Raw genomic sequence first — 15,248 nt, 5'->3', positions numbered from 1 at the left:
TTGAACTTCCAAGTATACTGTGCCAATTATCAACTTGTGATCATCCTGACCACAGAACCTACTTTGCCGTCAGCAAGAAGGGAATAAATACACATTTACCTGCATGTAAGCCCCACTGAACACAGCGGGACTTACTTCCAAGTAAACACACCTAAGGACTGTATTACAAGTTTCTATTACATTGGGCAGGAGAAGTCAAGCGGGAAGATGCCGCTTGCCATTCGCCCATCAAACCATCAACAACTGAACATGTGGCAGATTCCTGAAACCAGGATCCAGACAGAGAAGTTCCCCAGACTGAATTTAAGGTGTCTCCTCACTGGACTCTGCTGCCCTCTCCTGGCAAGCCAGAAAATAAACCTACGAACTACACCTGCAAGCAATAAGCCATGACACTGGGAACTTTCAAGGCTTCTCAGTGAATAGGGAGCAGAGATGTCTTTTTCTTGGAATAGCTATGAAGTAGATATTTTGAATTTTGAACCCTGCTCAGTATCTGCCATTATCTGAAACTGTTTTTTTGATATGGATATTTTTTCTGTATTGTGAAACTGTTTTGAGATGATTCCCGGGAAGAGATTAATAAATAAATGAATTTATTAAAAAATAAATGAAATAAAGCAGATAAATAATAATAAACGCAGCTGCCAGCCACAAGAGCCATTTCCTCAAAGCAGCGTACACCCAACGGAGAGGAAGTAACAAAGAACGCATGGGTATTGCCAGGCACAACAGCTGCACACAAGCAATCCTCAATCCCCAGGGCTCTCTCTCTTTGCCCCAAAGGGCCACAGGTAAGTTTCCGCACCCGAGCCTTACCTTTCCTTGGGGCGTTCTTGGAGGGCACTCCATCTTCTGAAGGCAGGGGTGGCATAGCCTGGCTGCCGCTGCAACAAAGAACAGAGGAAAGCAGCGTTGATGCTTTGTGCATACTGTACACTCCATGGACGTTGCTACTGTAACTCCACCTCACATTCAGGTGTGTTGAATTTTTCAACTTTCAAATTCCTTAAAATGAGGGGTGCCAAAAAGTTGTAACATGACTTGGGAATTCAAAAGGTATTTTGTTTAAATTAATATAATTTAGTTTTGCTTGGTAAGTAAAATGTGTGTGAAATTGCATAGAAATCATTAAAAATGATTGCCAAGAAGTTGCAGCTATATTATTTAGTAATTTTACTTATTTATTTAGCATTGCTGCATTTTAATGTTTCTTATCTATAGTGAAGCTAGCTTTTAAGCTGGGGTGGGGTGAGGGGCCTTGTCTGGCTAGAGGACCAGATATTCATCTCCCTTAATCCTGACAGGTGAGCAGGGCCACCCGCTACCCAGCGTTACAGAACCACAGCTCTTTCAACCCCCAGCAACACAATATGAAAGAAAATAAATCCCCACTTCAAAATCATGAGTTCCGAATAAAACCTACCCTAGTGAACCAAAGCTTACTTTGGTTTCCATTGCACCCACCTTGCCCACAATCCCTAACAATTTGCTGTCACGTTTTATGCATTTTAAAACAACATAATTTGGGATTCTATTACGCCTTAGTGTCGTACCATGCAGCCTACAGGCTTCCCATCCCTCCTGCAGATTAAGTCCTTGGCTGAAAAGGGCAGCCCTGCCAGAGGCCCTCACCTTGTAGGGGAATGCTGGTCTGAGTCGGAGCTCTGTGAGCGGGCCGGGTGAGAGTTGCTGCTGCGCTTCACCCAGGCATTTTCTTTTGGCGGAGGCGCTGGCATCACCTTCAGAGGAAGCTTCTCTTCCCTGGGAGTCTTGGAAGTGGGAGACAGACCTTCATCCTCTTTGCTGCTGCTTTCATTTTCCAATGATTTTTCACTCTCCCTCCTTCGTGAGGCTGGAAGCGCAGGATACAATACAACATGGGCTAAGAAGATATGCACACGCACCCTGGCTGTATGATGGAAAGCACTTTTTTCCTGGACCATTCCCCAGTGATTCTGGGCTAGTTGGCATGCTTTACCAATACAAACCACCAAAAAACCCAGTGAGTTTACAGAGCAGAAGATCACAGAACAAGCCTAAACTGGGCCATGTGTACATCCACAATACAATCACAGACCTGTGAAAAGGATCTGGGCTGACAATTCCATTGTTTGATGAAGAGACTTCCTGGTTGGTTTGCATGACAGTCTTTTTGTCTTTCCTGGGGTAGAAGTGATCAATTGCTCATAGGAAGCAGCAGAAACATCCAGGTTTCTAATGGGGTGTGTGGATGTGCTATTGCCCAGTTAAAGGTTTATGCTCTATCGTGTGTGAGTGCAAGTGGGCATGCATGAGGTGTGTGTGTGAGGCATGACAATCTTGCAGTTTAGTCCAGTGTTACTATGTCCAGTCTATATGCAGGCTGGCATGGGGTCTGTGAAGCTGACTGTGGTTGAGGAATCTCCCTCTCTTACACACACATACACACACACCACCCCTCCCACCAGCTTAAATCCTACTTGTTTTGCCTGCATGAGAGAAAGCAAGCAGGGAAGTGATTCTGATACTATTTCAGCTATTTCTGATACTGATTCACTATTTTCTGATAGTGAAAAATGTTTCATGGGAATGAGTTAATCATCTTCCCCCAGTACCACTGCTATGATCGAGCTCACTCTCTCACCCACCCACGAATGTGCTACCCTTACAAAAAAATGTTTAGTTTGGGCCTCAAGGTTTTAAACATGCAACTCCCACAATGTTGTCAACACCGTTTGATGGCTGCTTTGGCTAGGAAAACAAACAATTATTAAAATACATCTCAGTTTACAGCAGCAGAGCCCAATCTAGTCAACTTGGCCCATAGGCTCAGACCAAAGCCAGCATTTGTCAATTGTATATGAAAATAGAAGCATTGTGTTTTCCCTTAGCAAAGAGTTGAATGAAAATTCCCGCCAAACAGGAATCTGGGTAGTGAGCATCTAAGGTTCTTTTTTTAAAAAACCCCAACAACAAACCAAAACCTATAAAGATGGCTTCACCAAATCTCTCTGTGCAAAGTGTCGTGCTGCCTTCCAAATGGCATGATAATGATGAGCGTTACTGATGAACTGCAGAGGTGGGCAGGGATTGCTCTCAGTTGTGCCGTGATCCTGACCATCTCCAAAGCTGAGAGGGCGGTTGGGGATTGTTTGGCAGCTGTGAAATCCAATGGTCCCCTGCTGCTCACACTCCTGCCGGCAGGGTGAATGTACGCACAGCTGTGAGGGCATTCCAAGTGCTGCTGCACAGTGGAGCCCAAGCCTGCATCCTTCCTTCCCCACTGGCCCTTCCCTTGGGAAAATCTAAGGCCAGAGCAGGAGGCGGGGGATGCTGCCCCCGTCCACCCAGTCAAGCAGCCGTGTCCAAGCCAGCCCACTCCCTGCCAGCCCCTTCCACCCAGTCATTGTAGACTCTGTTAGGAAGTCTATTGTATAAAATCTACCTATTGGTAACAGGCAATTTACATGACTAGCAACACCAACAAAAATGCAATCCAACTGCTTACCAACAACCAGAGGGACAAACATTTGTCCTAACAGAGACAACTGTACAGTACTAACTTGTAAATACCATATTGGCCTGAATATAAGCCTCACTTTTTCCCAAATTTTAAGTGTGGCTTAAATTCGCGACCTTACAAAAATTGGCTTTTATGATAGAACTGCTGAAACAGACATATGGTAAAACGGAATGGGTGTGAGTGCCTGCGGAATTTGAAGGGAGTGGCTTATATTGGGGTATTCCCCCCCCCCCCGATTTTGCATGTGTGGCTTATATTCGGGCCAATATGGTACCACCACTGATCGACAGCTACTTAAGCTGCTAGCTTCCCTGCTGGTCGGCTATTTAGTGGATCTGTTGGTAGGTTATGGACAACTTCCATTACGAAGAACTAAGAAACCCCATATTCTCAAATCTATAGACATAGGCTTGCCATGTGACTCAACTGAAGCTTCCCAACTGAAATACGTGCTATAATCCAGGAAAGTTATGGGGCTTTCCAGAAATAGGACGATGCACTTCAGGGCTAAGTGAATGATACCACAAAAGACAACTTACTTCTTCCTGTTGGGCCTGTCCCCACAGAAGGAGTTGTACTGCCAGTCTGTGAAGACTCACTCCCTGTCCGTGACCGCTCTTGGTTATCTTCGCTACGCCAGCTGGGGTGTCTAGAACATATACAGAGAAGCAAGGCTTACTAACTGTAAATGTGGGGCACTGGAAAAAAAACAAGTATGCACAACTCTACAAAAAATACAGTGGTGCCCCGCAAGACGAATGCCTCGCAAGACGAAAAACCCGCAAGACGAAAGGGTTTTTCGGTTTTTGCGTCGCTTTGCTAGACGAATTTCCCTATGGGCTTGCTTCACAAGAAGAAAGCCCATAGGGAAATCTCCCTATGGAGAAGACGTCCAGGAAGGCCGGCGGGGGCCGAAAGGCTTTGCTCCCCACCGCCAGCATTTTAAAAGCGGTCTGGGATAGCAGGGAAGCGCTTCTGAAGGCCGGCGGGGGGCGAAAGTCTTTGTCCCCCCTGCCTGCCTTCCCGGGGGCTTTTAAATTGCCCCGGGACTGTCCCTGGGCGATTTAAAAGCCCCCGGACGGCTTTTGAAGGCAGGCGGGGGGGGGAGCAAAGACTTTTGCCCCCCGCCAGCCTTCAGAAGAGGTCCAGGACCTCTTCTGAAGGCTGGCGGGGGGGCAAAAGTCTTTGTCCCCCCCTGCCTGCCTTCCCGGGGGCTTTTAAATCGCTCCGGGACAGCGGAGAATGTCCCGGGGTTTTTTAAAATGCTGGTCTGAAGGCGGTTTCCATAGGAACGCATTGATTGATTTTCAATGCATTCCTATGGGAAACCGTGCTTCGCAAGACGAAAAACTCGCAAGACGAAAGAACTTGCGGAACGAATTAATTTCGTCTTGCGAGGCACCCCTGTAAATAAAAACAAGGTGGTTAAATCAAACTGAGGCAACTGTGCCATTAGCACCTTTCAATCCATAGTACTGCTGAAGTCAGCCCTTTAGTGGAGACCAGGTGGGGTAGTCTGCTAAGTTTGTCTGGGGTTTGAGTCTTCTTATGTTGAGCTTACTGATTCAGTCACTGGTCAGGGAGCAGCTGACGCTGCAGTACTGCAGAACTTAAGCAAATGTAGAGTTGATCAATGCCCAGATGAAAGACCAACAAGAAGGTACCCTCCTCAAGTTTTCCGAGATGGAATACATCACAATTTCAGAGAGATATCCTTTCAGAGGAAGATTCCTAAAGGAACTCATTTTGGGGAGAAGAAAAGGGACTCTTTGGAGAAGTGGAGCATTGGATCACACTGTCCACAGGGAAGTGTGATCCTGGAAGTGAAAAGGTTCTGGACAATGGGAATAGGAAGCAACCCTCAACATGATGCATTCCTATGTTCAGGTTTGAAACAAAGCTCAGAAGCAGTTAGAGATGTTTCTTAACTGCTCAAATTATATGTGTTAAACAAAACTTAAAACCTTTTTTAATTTGCTAGGGGATTATATATAATGTGATTTGGCCTTGCAGCCACCTGCCATTAGGCTAGTATGGCTGCTTGTCATGCAGCAGTGACACAGTTTGGGATACAGCAGCTCGGGCAAACCTGGTGCTAGCCTAGCATTCATTCTCTGGGCTTACACAGATAGCTAGCCCCCAAAAAGTGCTCTGTAATGCCATGAACCTACCTACCAAGGCAGCTAATGGAATGTCACCCTTCACCATCTTCAGCATGAAGCAACTCTAGGGGTGTTCTGCAGCATCAGAGGAACTGCAGACATATCTATGGCATCTTTTGCACAGATCACCGGCTTGAGCCTGTGACCCACCAAGTGGTGTTTTGCAGATTAACTCAAGCAGTTTCTCTACTGGACTGTGTGCAGCTCATGCTCCTTCTCTGTCACTTACCGCTCCCGGGGCCGTCGCTCTAGCCTGGGCTTATCATCTTCCAGCTGGCGCTGCAGCTTCTCTTGCTCCTTCTGTAGCCTCTCTTCTACTTCACGCTCTCTTGCAGCTGTGTCCACAGGCTTGGCCCCCCCAAAGATGGAGGCTGCACGGCTAGACTGGGTAGCAGGAGCTACAGATGTATCTTCCTCCTTGGGTGCACTCCGAGGCTTCAGGTTCAGTTTAGGCCTCTGAGTGGGACCTAAGAGAAAAAGAACAGGAGGTTGAAAAAAGCAGAACAGTTCAGAAAAAGCAAAATGAAGAAAGCAAAGCCACTGGATTCAGGATTAGGCAAAAGCCAAGAAGGAGAATTGTGAAAAATTCATATGGTTGTCTTATTTAGATAAGGAGGTGGGGATTAAAGGCTGAATGGTATGTGGCATTTAGGCCACATAAGGAGATCTTGGAAACAAGGAAGAGTCAGAAAAGGACCCATGCCCAACAGGGGACAATGAATCATTAGACAAACCTCCTACAAAAGGTGGGTCACCCAGTTCTCAGAAATGGCTAGGCTACATAATAAATCTTTCTTAACCATGTCTGATGGATCTGGCAACATACCATATACACTGGGTAGGGCAAGAGGCAAACATCGCCATGGCCTAGGGTCAAATTCAGAATACCACAAGGAATAAGGGAGAACAGAATAATCTGCAGCAATACACAACAAACAATGACAGCAAAGCCAACAGTTCCTCATTTCTTTGCTTCTGAGCAAACACCGAGCATACCTCTATCATCCCGCCGGCTGTCATCCCTGCTATAGTCATCCCGCGAGCTGCTCCACCTATCCATTCGATCATCTCGCCTCTCGTAACGGTCCTCATAGCGGTCACCACCACCCCTATAATCATCGTCCCGACGGTATCCGCTGCCAAAGGCTCTTCTACCACTGCCTGACCTAGAGTCGAAACCTACAGGAAAAGGAAGTTCAGTGGTTTAATCTTGCACAACATGAAGACCATTATTTCTGAGGACAGCACCCCAGAGTGCTCACAGGTGAGTCAGAAAAGAGAGCCAACCTCAGAGTCTGTATGTACATTCACACACCCCTATACCCCTCCAACATGTGCAGCTATTAAAATGTTTTCCTGAGGTTACATATACAGAGGCACACAGTCCCTGATCAAGCAGTATCCAAACATGGCACACAATGTTAGATCAAGCCAGTTTCAGGAAGATTTCATGTACAGTTTCAAGGGCACGCTCTGAAGTCCTATTTGGCATCTGAAGAAAATACCTCCCACTTCAGTTCAAAACATGGCCAAAAAATGCTTAATTAACACAGCTGGAAAATGCTAACTAGCAGGGACTCAAGTCATGCACAATTGTACAAAAGCACCACTCCTAATTACAAGATCACCCAGCCTGGAAGGAAAACAGACCACAGCAGCAAAAGAAACCAGAGAAGAATGACTGGTTGGAAAGGAACCCAAAATTGTAACTTCGCCTCATTTACTACATCTCCACAACCAATATAATAGTTTAAAAATGCACAAATAATAAGAGTGCTGCAGGTATCAAGGTGTGTGCAAGATGCAAGAGGTATTTGTAGACCAAGCAGGGAGGACACTCAAAATGTCTTTCCACTAGAGCAATCACTGAATCTTGAAACACAAAAGCAAAATCTTTTTAAGCCTTTGAGAAAAGAAACTGCAGCAGTGCTCTATATTCCATATCCCAACTTCCAAGTATTTTCACCTTCAAGAGAGAAAAGCCATTCAGACCACAATGACTATACATAAAATGGATTGTGTGCCTAAAATGTTGCATCGATAGCAGGGGAATGTGGGAGCTGTATTACCTAGCCAATGCTGCAATGTAAGCAAATGTTTATATTAAGTGATGGCTCCTGTAAGCATCTCAAACCCCAGACCCACAATGAAGTCTGTGACCCACAGTACCTCCTCTATCGTAGTCTCTACGGTCATCGTAACGATCTCTGCCCCCAAACCGATCCATCTCTCTTCGGGGACCATCACGGTACCGATCCGAATCGTAACGATCACGGTCTCGATACCCTAAAGCAGGGGGAAAAGGCTATAGCATGTACAAGATAGACACAGAGCGATGACTTTCAGAAAACGTTTGACACAGCTGGGGGAGATTCAGGGGGCAGGCTTTAGGCATCTTCCAGCACGTGACTACCATAGTGCTTGGTCACAGAACTATTTATTATTGAAACATTTTATTGCCTTGTACTGTAAAGAAGTATTTACATATATATTCCACTGCACCCAGAAGGTTCACAGTAGAAAATGTGATGAAAAAGCAGGTATTGAAGTACCCCTAGAAAATTATCACCACCATCATAAAAAGTCTTTGTTCTAAGCAAGAGAACAGTAGAGGAAATGTGCTTTTCTCAAAAGGAGGCAGGCAATTCACAGGAAATCATAGAACTGTAGAGCTGGAAAGGAACCCAAGGGTCCTCTAGTCTAACCCCCTGAAATGCAGGAATCTCAACATACATGAACTATGTATCTTCTGAACTATAAGCGAACTGTTTATAAAGCTACCTCCTAGGTATACATGAGGTTAGGCAATCACGCAATTACATATAACTCAAGTTTTTTGCTTCAAAAAAATAGCTGTGAAAACACTGATTGCAATTTCACAGCTGCCATACTCTAATTCTCCAGACTGTTAGACAAGAAGATTTCAGATGTATTTGTCTTCTGATTAAGGCATTCCTTTCTCAAAAAAGTAGCCTGTAGAATGCATGCTTTACAGTCATGAAGCATAAATGTCTGACATGCCTCCATGTCTTCAGCTCATGATATGAACCTGCTGAGTTCATCCCCATTTCAGACTGAAATGGGTCTTCCGCATTTCAGTCTGAAAGAGAACAAGGAAAACAGGGATTAGCCTTCAATGCACTTGTGCAGCTAGGACTCCATTTTACGGTCTCTGTTATGCTGTAAAAACATGAACAGAAATCATGCAACATTTGGAGCAAGAAATGACTGCATTTTGAGTACCAAGCCAGCTTGGTTGACTGACACAAGACATGGACAGTGGTACCTTGGTTCCCAAACGCCAAAAAGCCCAAAGTAAATGTTCCGGTTTTCTTTTTAATAAATAAATAAATAAATAAATAAATAAATAAATAAATAAATAAATAAATAATTTTTTTTATTAGTTTTCCATTTTAAAAAATTGAAGATATGCCACATTGTATCAATACCAGATTACCCCACACATTTCTCATTAACATTTAAAAATAATTTAAAAGAACACATTTTTACCCCGCCCCCCAAATCCCCAGACTTTCCTCCACCCCCTCTTCTCGGTCTTCAAATAAACCAAATCATGTTACATTCCAGATTCCTTTACCCAAATTTCCAACTACTAAACAATTAAACTTGTGGTATACAGCACAGATACTTTAAACATTAAAACCACTTGATACATTACACACCTATGCTTTCATGCTATTTCCCCTTTTAAAATTATCCTAACTGTTGCTTTTTGCAAGCATTTAATCAAGGCACAGGCAAACTCCGGCCCTCCAGATGTTTGAGACTACAATTCCCATCATCCCTAGCTAACAGGACCAGTGGTCAGGGATGATGGGAATTGTAGTCCCTAACATCTGGAGGGCCGGAGTTTGCCTGTGCCTGATTTAAACCATGCCTGCTGATGTCCCAATTTATTTACAACTGCCGACCCCTAAATAAAAACCATTTTCCAGACTGTTACCCATTCTTTTTTTTCTTACTTTGGCATATTTAAATCTCCTCTGAAAGAGGCTTCCCATTAGGACAATTCCCCATTTCAGCCCTCCTTCCTTCCAAATTTCTCTCTGTCTCCACAGTTGTGATTTCACCCAAATTGCTCTAATTCCTCTCTGTACTCATATTTAAAGCTCCTCAAGAAGCTGCTACCAATTAAGGCCATTTCCAGTTTCAGCTCCTCCTGTCTTAACACTGGTGATTTTACCAATACAGTACTTCCTCAAATATTTTCTGTGTATGCTGCCCTTCATATTCCCCTCTCTTTCCTTCTGGAGTTTCAGTTAGCTTTCTCCCCCCCCCCCCCCGGATTACAAATGTTCCTTCCTGTCGTTGCCAGAGGGTCTCCCCTGCATCTATTCTTCTTGTTTCCGGTTCTTCCGCCATGTTCTTAAAGTGATCCAATCTGGTACTGATGGTCTCTGATATCTTAGCCATACTGTCCATAAATTCTCTTTTCCATTGGTACAAAAATTCCATAATTTCAGCATCTGAGCTTGACTCTGGCTGCCCTGCCCCGTCCTTCCATTGTTTTCAGCGCAGCAGGTTTTCTTTGGTGTTCCAGTTTTCAAACATTTTTCGGAAACCAAATGTCTGGTGCGGCTGATGGCTATTGTTTCCGGGGCGCCTGCACCAATCAGAAGCTTCACCTTGGTTTTCAAACATTTCGGAAGTCAAACGGACTTCCAGAATGGATTAAGTTTGACGCTTTTGTTTTTGCTATTTATTTTGTGTTTTTGTTTTCGAGGCTTTTTTGGTTAATTTGTTTTTGTGACTGTGTGGAACCCAGTTCAGCTACTGACTGACTGATTGTGTGACCGCAGAAATTGATAAAAGCCCAAACAATGACTATCATCAGTGCAGGTAAGAATTTTTTTAAAAAAATATTTTTTAAAAAAATAATCTACATTACTGTCTTATTTATTTTATTGATTATTGCTTTCATTTTATGGATCAATGGTCTCGTTAAGATAGTAAAATTCATGTTAAATTGCTGTTTTAGGGGTTGTTTTTAAAAGTCTGGAACGGATTAATCCGTTATGCATTACTTTCTATGGGAAAGCGTGCCTTGGTTTTGGAACACTTTGGTTTTGAAACGGACTTCCGGAACGGATTGAGTTTGAGAAGCAAGGTACCACTGTACAATGAAATAACTGCTGGAAATCTTCCGTTGTGTATTTGGGATCGATGGGAACATAGGTACGGGATACGACTCCAAAAGCCTGGAACACAGGAAGCTGCTTACACTGTCAAACCACTGGTCCATCCAGCTCAGTATTGTCTGCCTGACTGGTAGTGGCTCTCCCAAGGCTTCCGACTCGGGACACAGCCAGCACTACCTGGAGACACAAGGGAATGAACCTGGGACCTTCTGCGTGGAAAGCAGAGGCTTTGCCCTAGAGCCACAGCCCTTCCTCAGTGTGCGTAATTCCCTAGCTTTTTGTAGTAACTGGCTAGTATTCAATCTAGAATCATGTGTAGGGAGCACAGGGAGGAAAGCTACTCTTGTAAGAACAGAATATAAAGGAAGGGCTTCAGCAACTCAGGAGCATGCAGGAAAATTAGAAGAGGGCAAGGAAAATGGTAGTTAGCACAGCAGGTAACTGGTGATGAACTCACTGTCTCCAAAGCTATCCTCGCCCCTGCGGGGAGGGGGGTCATCAAAGCTATCCGTAGTAGGACGGGCCCTCCAGTCAGTTTCAAATCTCTCTGAATCCCGGTTGCGGTCACGATCTCTACCAAAAGAGCGATCATCCCTATCTGCAAAAGAAAGGAAAAGCAACCCAACAGTTAAATGGCACATCCAGTTTCATGCATTCAGACGTCTGCACAGAGGAAAGTAAAAGCACCTACACTTTGGAACTCCCTTATTGATATCAGGCAGGTGCCTTTGCTGTATTATTTCCAGCACCTCCTTAAAACAGTTTTGCTTAGGCAAGCCTCTCCACACACCTAGAAGTTACACGTGTTTTAATCTGTTTTTAGTTTATTGTTGATTTAAGTTTTAAAATGTTTTAAATACCTGTTTTTTAACTGTCTTTTATGGGTAATTGTAATGAGATTTTTTTTGTCAACCACTTTGAGGTTTTATTACAACCAAGTGGCATATAAATTTTGTTAAAGAAAAAAAAGATACACTAATAATTTCTCTGCCGGAGCAATAAACGTGACCTCTGGCAAGATCACAGTGTGTCGGTAAGAGGGAGCAGGATGCTGGTTCAATGCGCTCTGTGGAATCGTGTAGCTCACACCTCCTCTACTGTACTGGGCTGGAGAGGCACTTTTAAGGAAATGGAAACCCACAGTGCTAATTCTGAATTTACTAGGTACCTTTTGCAATTTGCACTGTTGAACCCAACAAGATCAAGTCAAAGGCAGGTAAAGCTCATAAGGCCTTTAGCTCTCCTCGTCAATTTCATCCGTACACAGAAAAGACTTGCTAGTAAGTGGGGGAAACTTGGTAGTTTCACAGCTTTATTTTCCAGCCTTTGTGTATAACATTTAACTGGTACAAGATGACCTCTTTTCACAAAGCCACAGCACTTACCTTTATCCTGTGCTTGATCAGCAATATCCACTCGTATTCTCCTGTTCCCTAGAGACTGAACATACAGTGGAACATTAGCATTTTAAAGCCCATTTTTTAAAGAAGATGTACAGCAAGTTCAAGGTTATATCTGACCAACGCATGTAGAATTGCTTTGTAAATGGATGCACCTATCACTTTGACACTGGGGAAAAAGGATGCTAGCAGAATTGTTATTTATTAAACTGACTAAAAGTGACTGAGCATAAAAAAGAAACTTCTGAGACATTCATATTTTTAAAAGGTAAGATTAAAACACCCCACCCACTAAAAGAGGCCACAGATTACTAAAAGCCAAAGACCTGGCAGAAAAGAAATGTTTTTGCCTGGCATCCCCAGGTATGTAATGATGGAAGCAGGGATGCCTTCCTGGGGAGAGCATTCCACAAAAGGGTAGCAGATAAAAAACCAATGCCCACTGGACTCTTATCACTCAGCTTCCCGATGTACAATTGAAGAACTTCACTTGTGCCAATGCACTGGGAATCAACATGGAAACAGGGTGCACCTAAGAATAACATTGTTCATGTGTTCTCTCTAATGTGAAGGGCCATGGAGTTTTAAGATGCCTGATGGAGTTAAATTCAATCAACCCAAGGCCTGGATCTTTCATTCTGTCTTTCACATGACTAGAGAAGATTATGTTTATGGCCCACGAAAAGTCTCCTGTCTTGCAAATAGGTTGACACAGGGTATCAAAAGCTTCTTCATCCAAGACTGTATCCGGTGTTTCTGCTTGTGTACCAGACTTCTGCTTGCACAGTGCAACCTCCTCTTCCTCCCTCCCCATTGCACCCTCAATATCTGCAGCAACAAATACAACTGCTTATTTTAAGCTTCCAAGCTGCCACAAACACCCTTAACAGTTTACAGATTTACTTTCCAGTACCTATTATAGCTTTGTCCTTTGCAAAAAAATTTGTTGAGGCAGAAAAATGGTTTGGATGCCTTCAGGTGGTATTGTCTAGACTTCAGAGGCAGGATCACTTGCCAAGTATCTGAGATGGCCAGAATCTACTTAAAATAGCTAAGGCAGGAGAACAACCATCTGAAAATGCTTTTTGCTGAACGATAGTTAACACTTTTTATCTGGCTTGTCTGAGAAAACTGAGTCCAATTTCTTGACCCAAGTTGCTTGAGACTTGAGACATGCCAATCAGAACAGGACAGATCACTGCTGTCCTTAAGTACTTCAACAGACTGCTCTGAAGATACAAAATTGGGGGGGGGGCAACTTCTAAAACGTGGCTAATTTTATCTGATTTTGTTTCCATTCATTGCACTGTGATCTTTGCCATTTTACCATAGATTGTTTTCATGTCACTAGGAGGAAGATTTAAGGGGGGGGATTACTGAGCCCACTGTTGGAGACAGGTTAACAGGCACTGTCCCAACTTCTAAAAAATATGAAAGGTTACTATTCTAAAAGTGCCTAACTTGAACTGGTGGATATGAATGTGTTCAGAATCAACGTGGCTGCATTTGGCTGCATCCAACTTCTCAGAAGCCAATTGGAGATAATAAAAGGCAGTCCATTCCAGATGTACACCATGCATCTTCTGAAGCAGTCAATTTTTACAAAAATAAATATATAATAATACATGAGATAGAGTAAGGTAAGGTAAAGGACCCATGGATGGTAGAGTCCAATCAAAGGCTATGGGGTTGTGGCACTCATCTCGCTTCAGGCCAAGGGCGCCAGCATTTGTCCAGACAGCTTTCTGGATCATGTGGCCAGCATGACTAAACAGCTTCTGGCACAACAGAACACAAGGAAGCCAGGGCGCATGGAAATGCCGTTTACCCTTCCCGCCACAGCGGTGCCTATTTATCTACTTGCACTGGTATGTTTTTGAACTGCCAGGTTGGCAGAAGCTGGGACAGAGCAACAGGAGCTCACCACTGTTGTGCGAATTCAAACCCCAACCTTTCAATCGGCAAGCGCAAGGGGCTCAGTGGTTTAGACCACAGGGCCAGCCGTGTCCCTAAGGTACCTCCCTATTAAGATACCTTATTTCCAGCACTGCTTCCAAACAAAGCATGCATTATTCCATAAACACGTTGCAATCCTCTGTGCATCCTGAGGAAATCCTGAGTAACTGGGATTTGCCTAAGATGAACAGGTTTCCTGCCCTTAAACTTACAGTCTGCAAACATTATTAGGAAAATAAAATAAAATTTCTAGGGAGTGCAACTGTAGAGCCTTAAGAAACCTTACTCTGGCAATCCAGATCCTTGCCAACTCCTGCAAAGGGTTAATCCCCTGAAAACAGTCTTTTAGCTCAAATTATTGCATTTAATGATCGAACAACAGAAGAAGACTCTCAGATGGGGACCTCAGTGTCTGGGCTGAGCAATGCAGGTGGAGACGCTCCTTCAGGTATACTGAACTGAGTCCATTTAGGGCTTTAAAGGTCAGCACCAACACTTTGAATTGTGCTTGGAAACACACTGGAAGCGTACTTAATCGTATGTGGATAGGTTTGCAAGCAGCAACATGGTTGGGCAGCCTGCATAATCTGCCTTCATCCTCTGGTTATTTTTAGAAACATACTGCCTTTTGTGCCCTGAGAGTTTCACATCAGCTGACAGAAATGCACCAGATCCTGTTACAGGTTATCTCTTTCAATGATTCTTTCCTCTCTAATCCAGACATAGATATACCTGCAAAGTGAAGTACTTTCTATGCATCATTACGTCAATCAAGTTTTCAAGAGTTTTGCCCCTTTTCATTTTCTCTCCACCCCAGAGGCTGGGCTACATCAAGCCAAAGGATATGACTACATTTCTTGGCAGATTCCAACTCACCTCTTCATTGAGGCTCAAAGCACGGAGCATGGAGTCCAGGTCTTCAAACTCAGCATATCCAAATCCTTTCAACCTCTCTGGATTACTAGGCTCCCGTGGTAAACGAACAGCACTTATCTGCAGTTGAGTGAGAGGGGGAAATATTTTAAGTAACCATCTTCCTACAAAGAAGATGCAGTGGTCGTCTCCA

The 15,248-nt window shown here is 43.9% G+C and overlaps 1 protein-coding gene across 2 annotated transcripts in view; it reads right to left on the bottom strand.

Annotated features, from left to right (window-relative positions):
• Positions 1–15,248, bottom strand: part of EIF4B (eukaryotic translation initiation factor 4B) — a 35,796-nt gene that overhangs the window by 5,785 nt on the left and 14,763 nt on the right. For both annotated transcript variants that reach the window (XM_081898129.1, XM_081898130.1), the window contains 9 exons: positions 15,059–15,175; positions 12,212–12,266; positions 11,284–11,424; positions 7,837–7,953; positions 6,664–6,846; positions 5,897–6,134; positions 4,045–4,154; positions 1,636–1,855; positions 820–887 (listed from right to left, as the gene is read on the bottom strand). In XM_081898129.1, coding sequence (XP_081754255.1) covers positions 820–887; positions 1,636–1,855; positions 4,045–4,154; positions 5,897–6,134; positions 6,664–6,846; positions 7,837–7,953; positions 11,284–11,424; positions 12,212–12,266; positions 15,059–15,175 — 1,249 coding nt within the window. The remainder of the gene's footprint in view (positions 1–819; positions 888–1,635; positions 1,856–4,044; positions 4,155–5,896; positions 6,135–6,663; positions 6,847–7,836; positions 7,954–11,283; positions 11,425–12,211; positions 12,267–15,058; positions 15,176–15,248) is intronic.

The sequence above is a fragment of the Podarcis melisellensis genome (genome assembly GCF_964234715.1).
Source record: "Podarcis melisellensis genome assembly, chromosome: 2".
In the NCBI taxonomy this organism is placed as follows: Eukaryota; Metazoa; Chordata; class Lepidosauria; order Squamata; family Lacertidae; genus Podarcis; species Podarcis melisellensis.
Note: the sequence above shows the minus strand (reverse complement) of the source record. Positions and strands in the feature narration are given on the sequence as shown.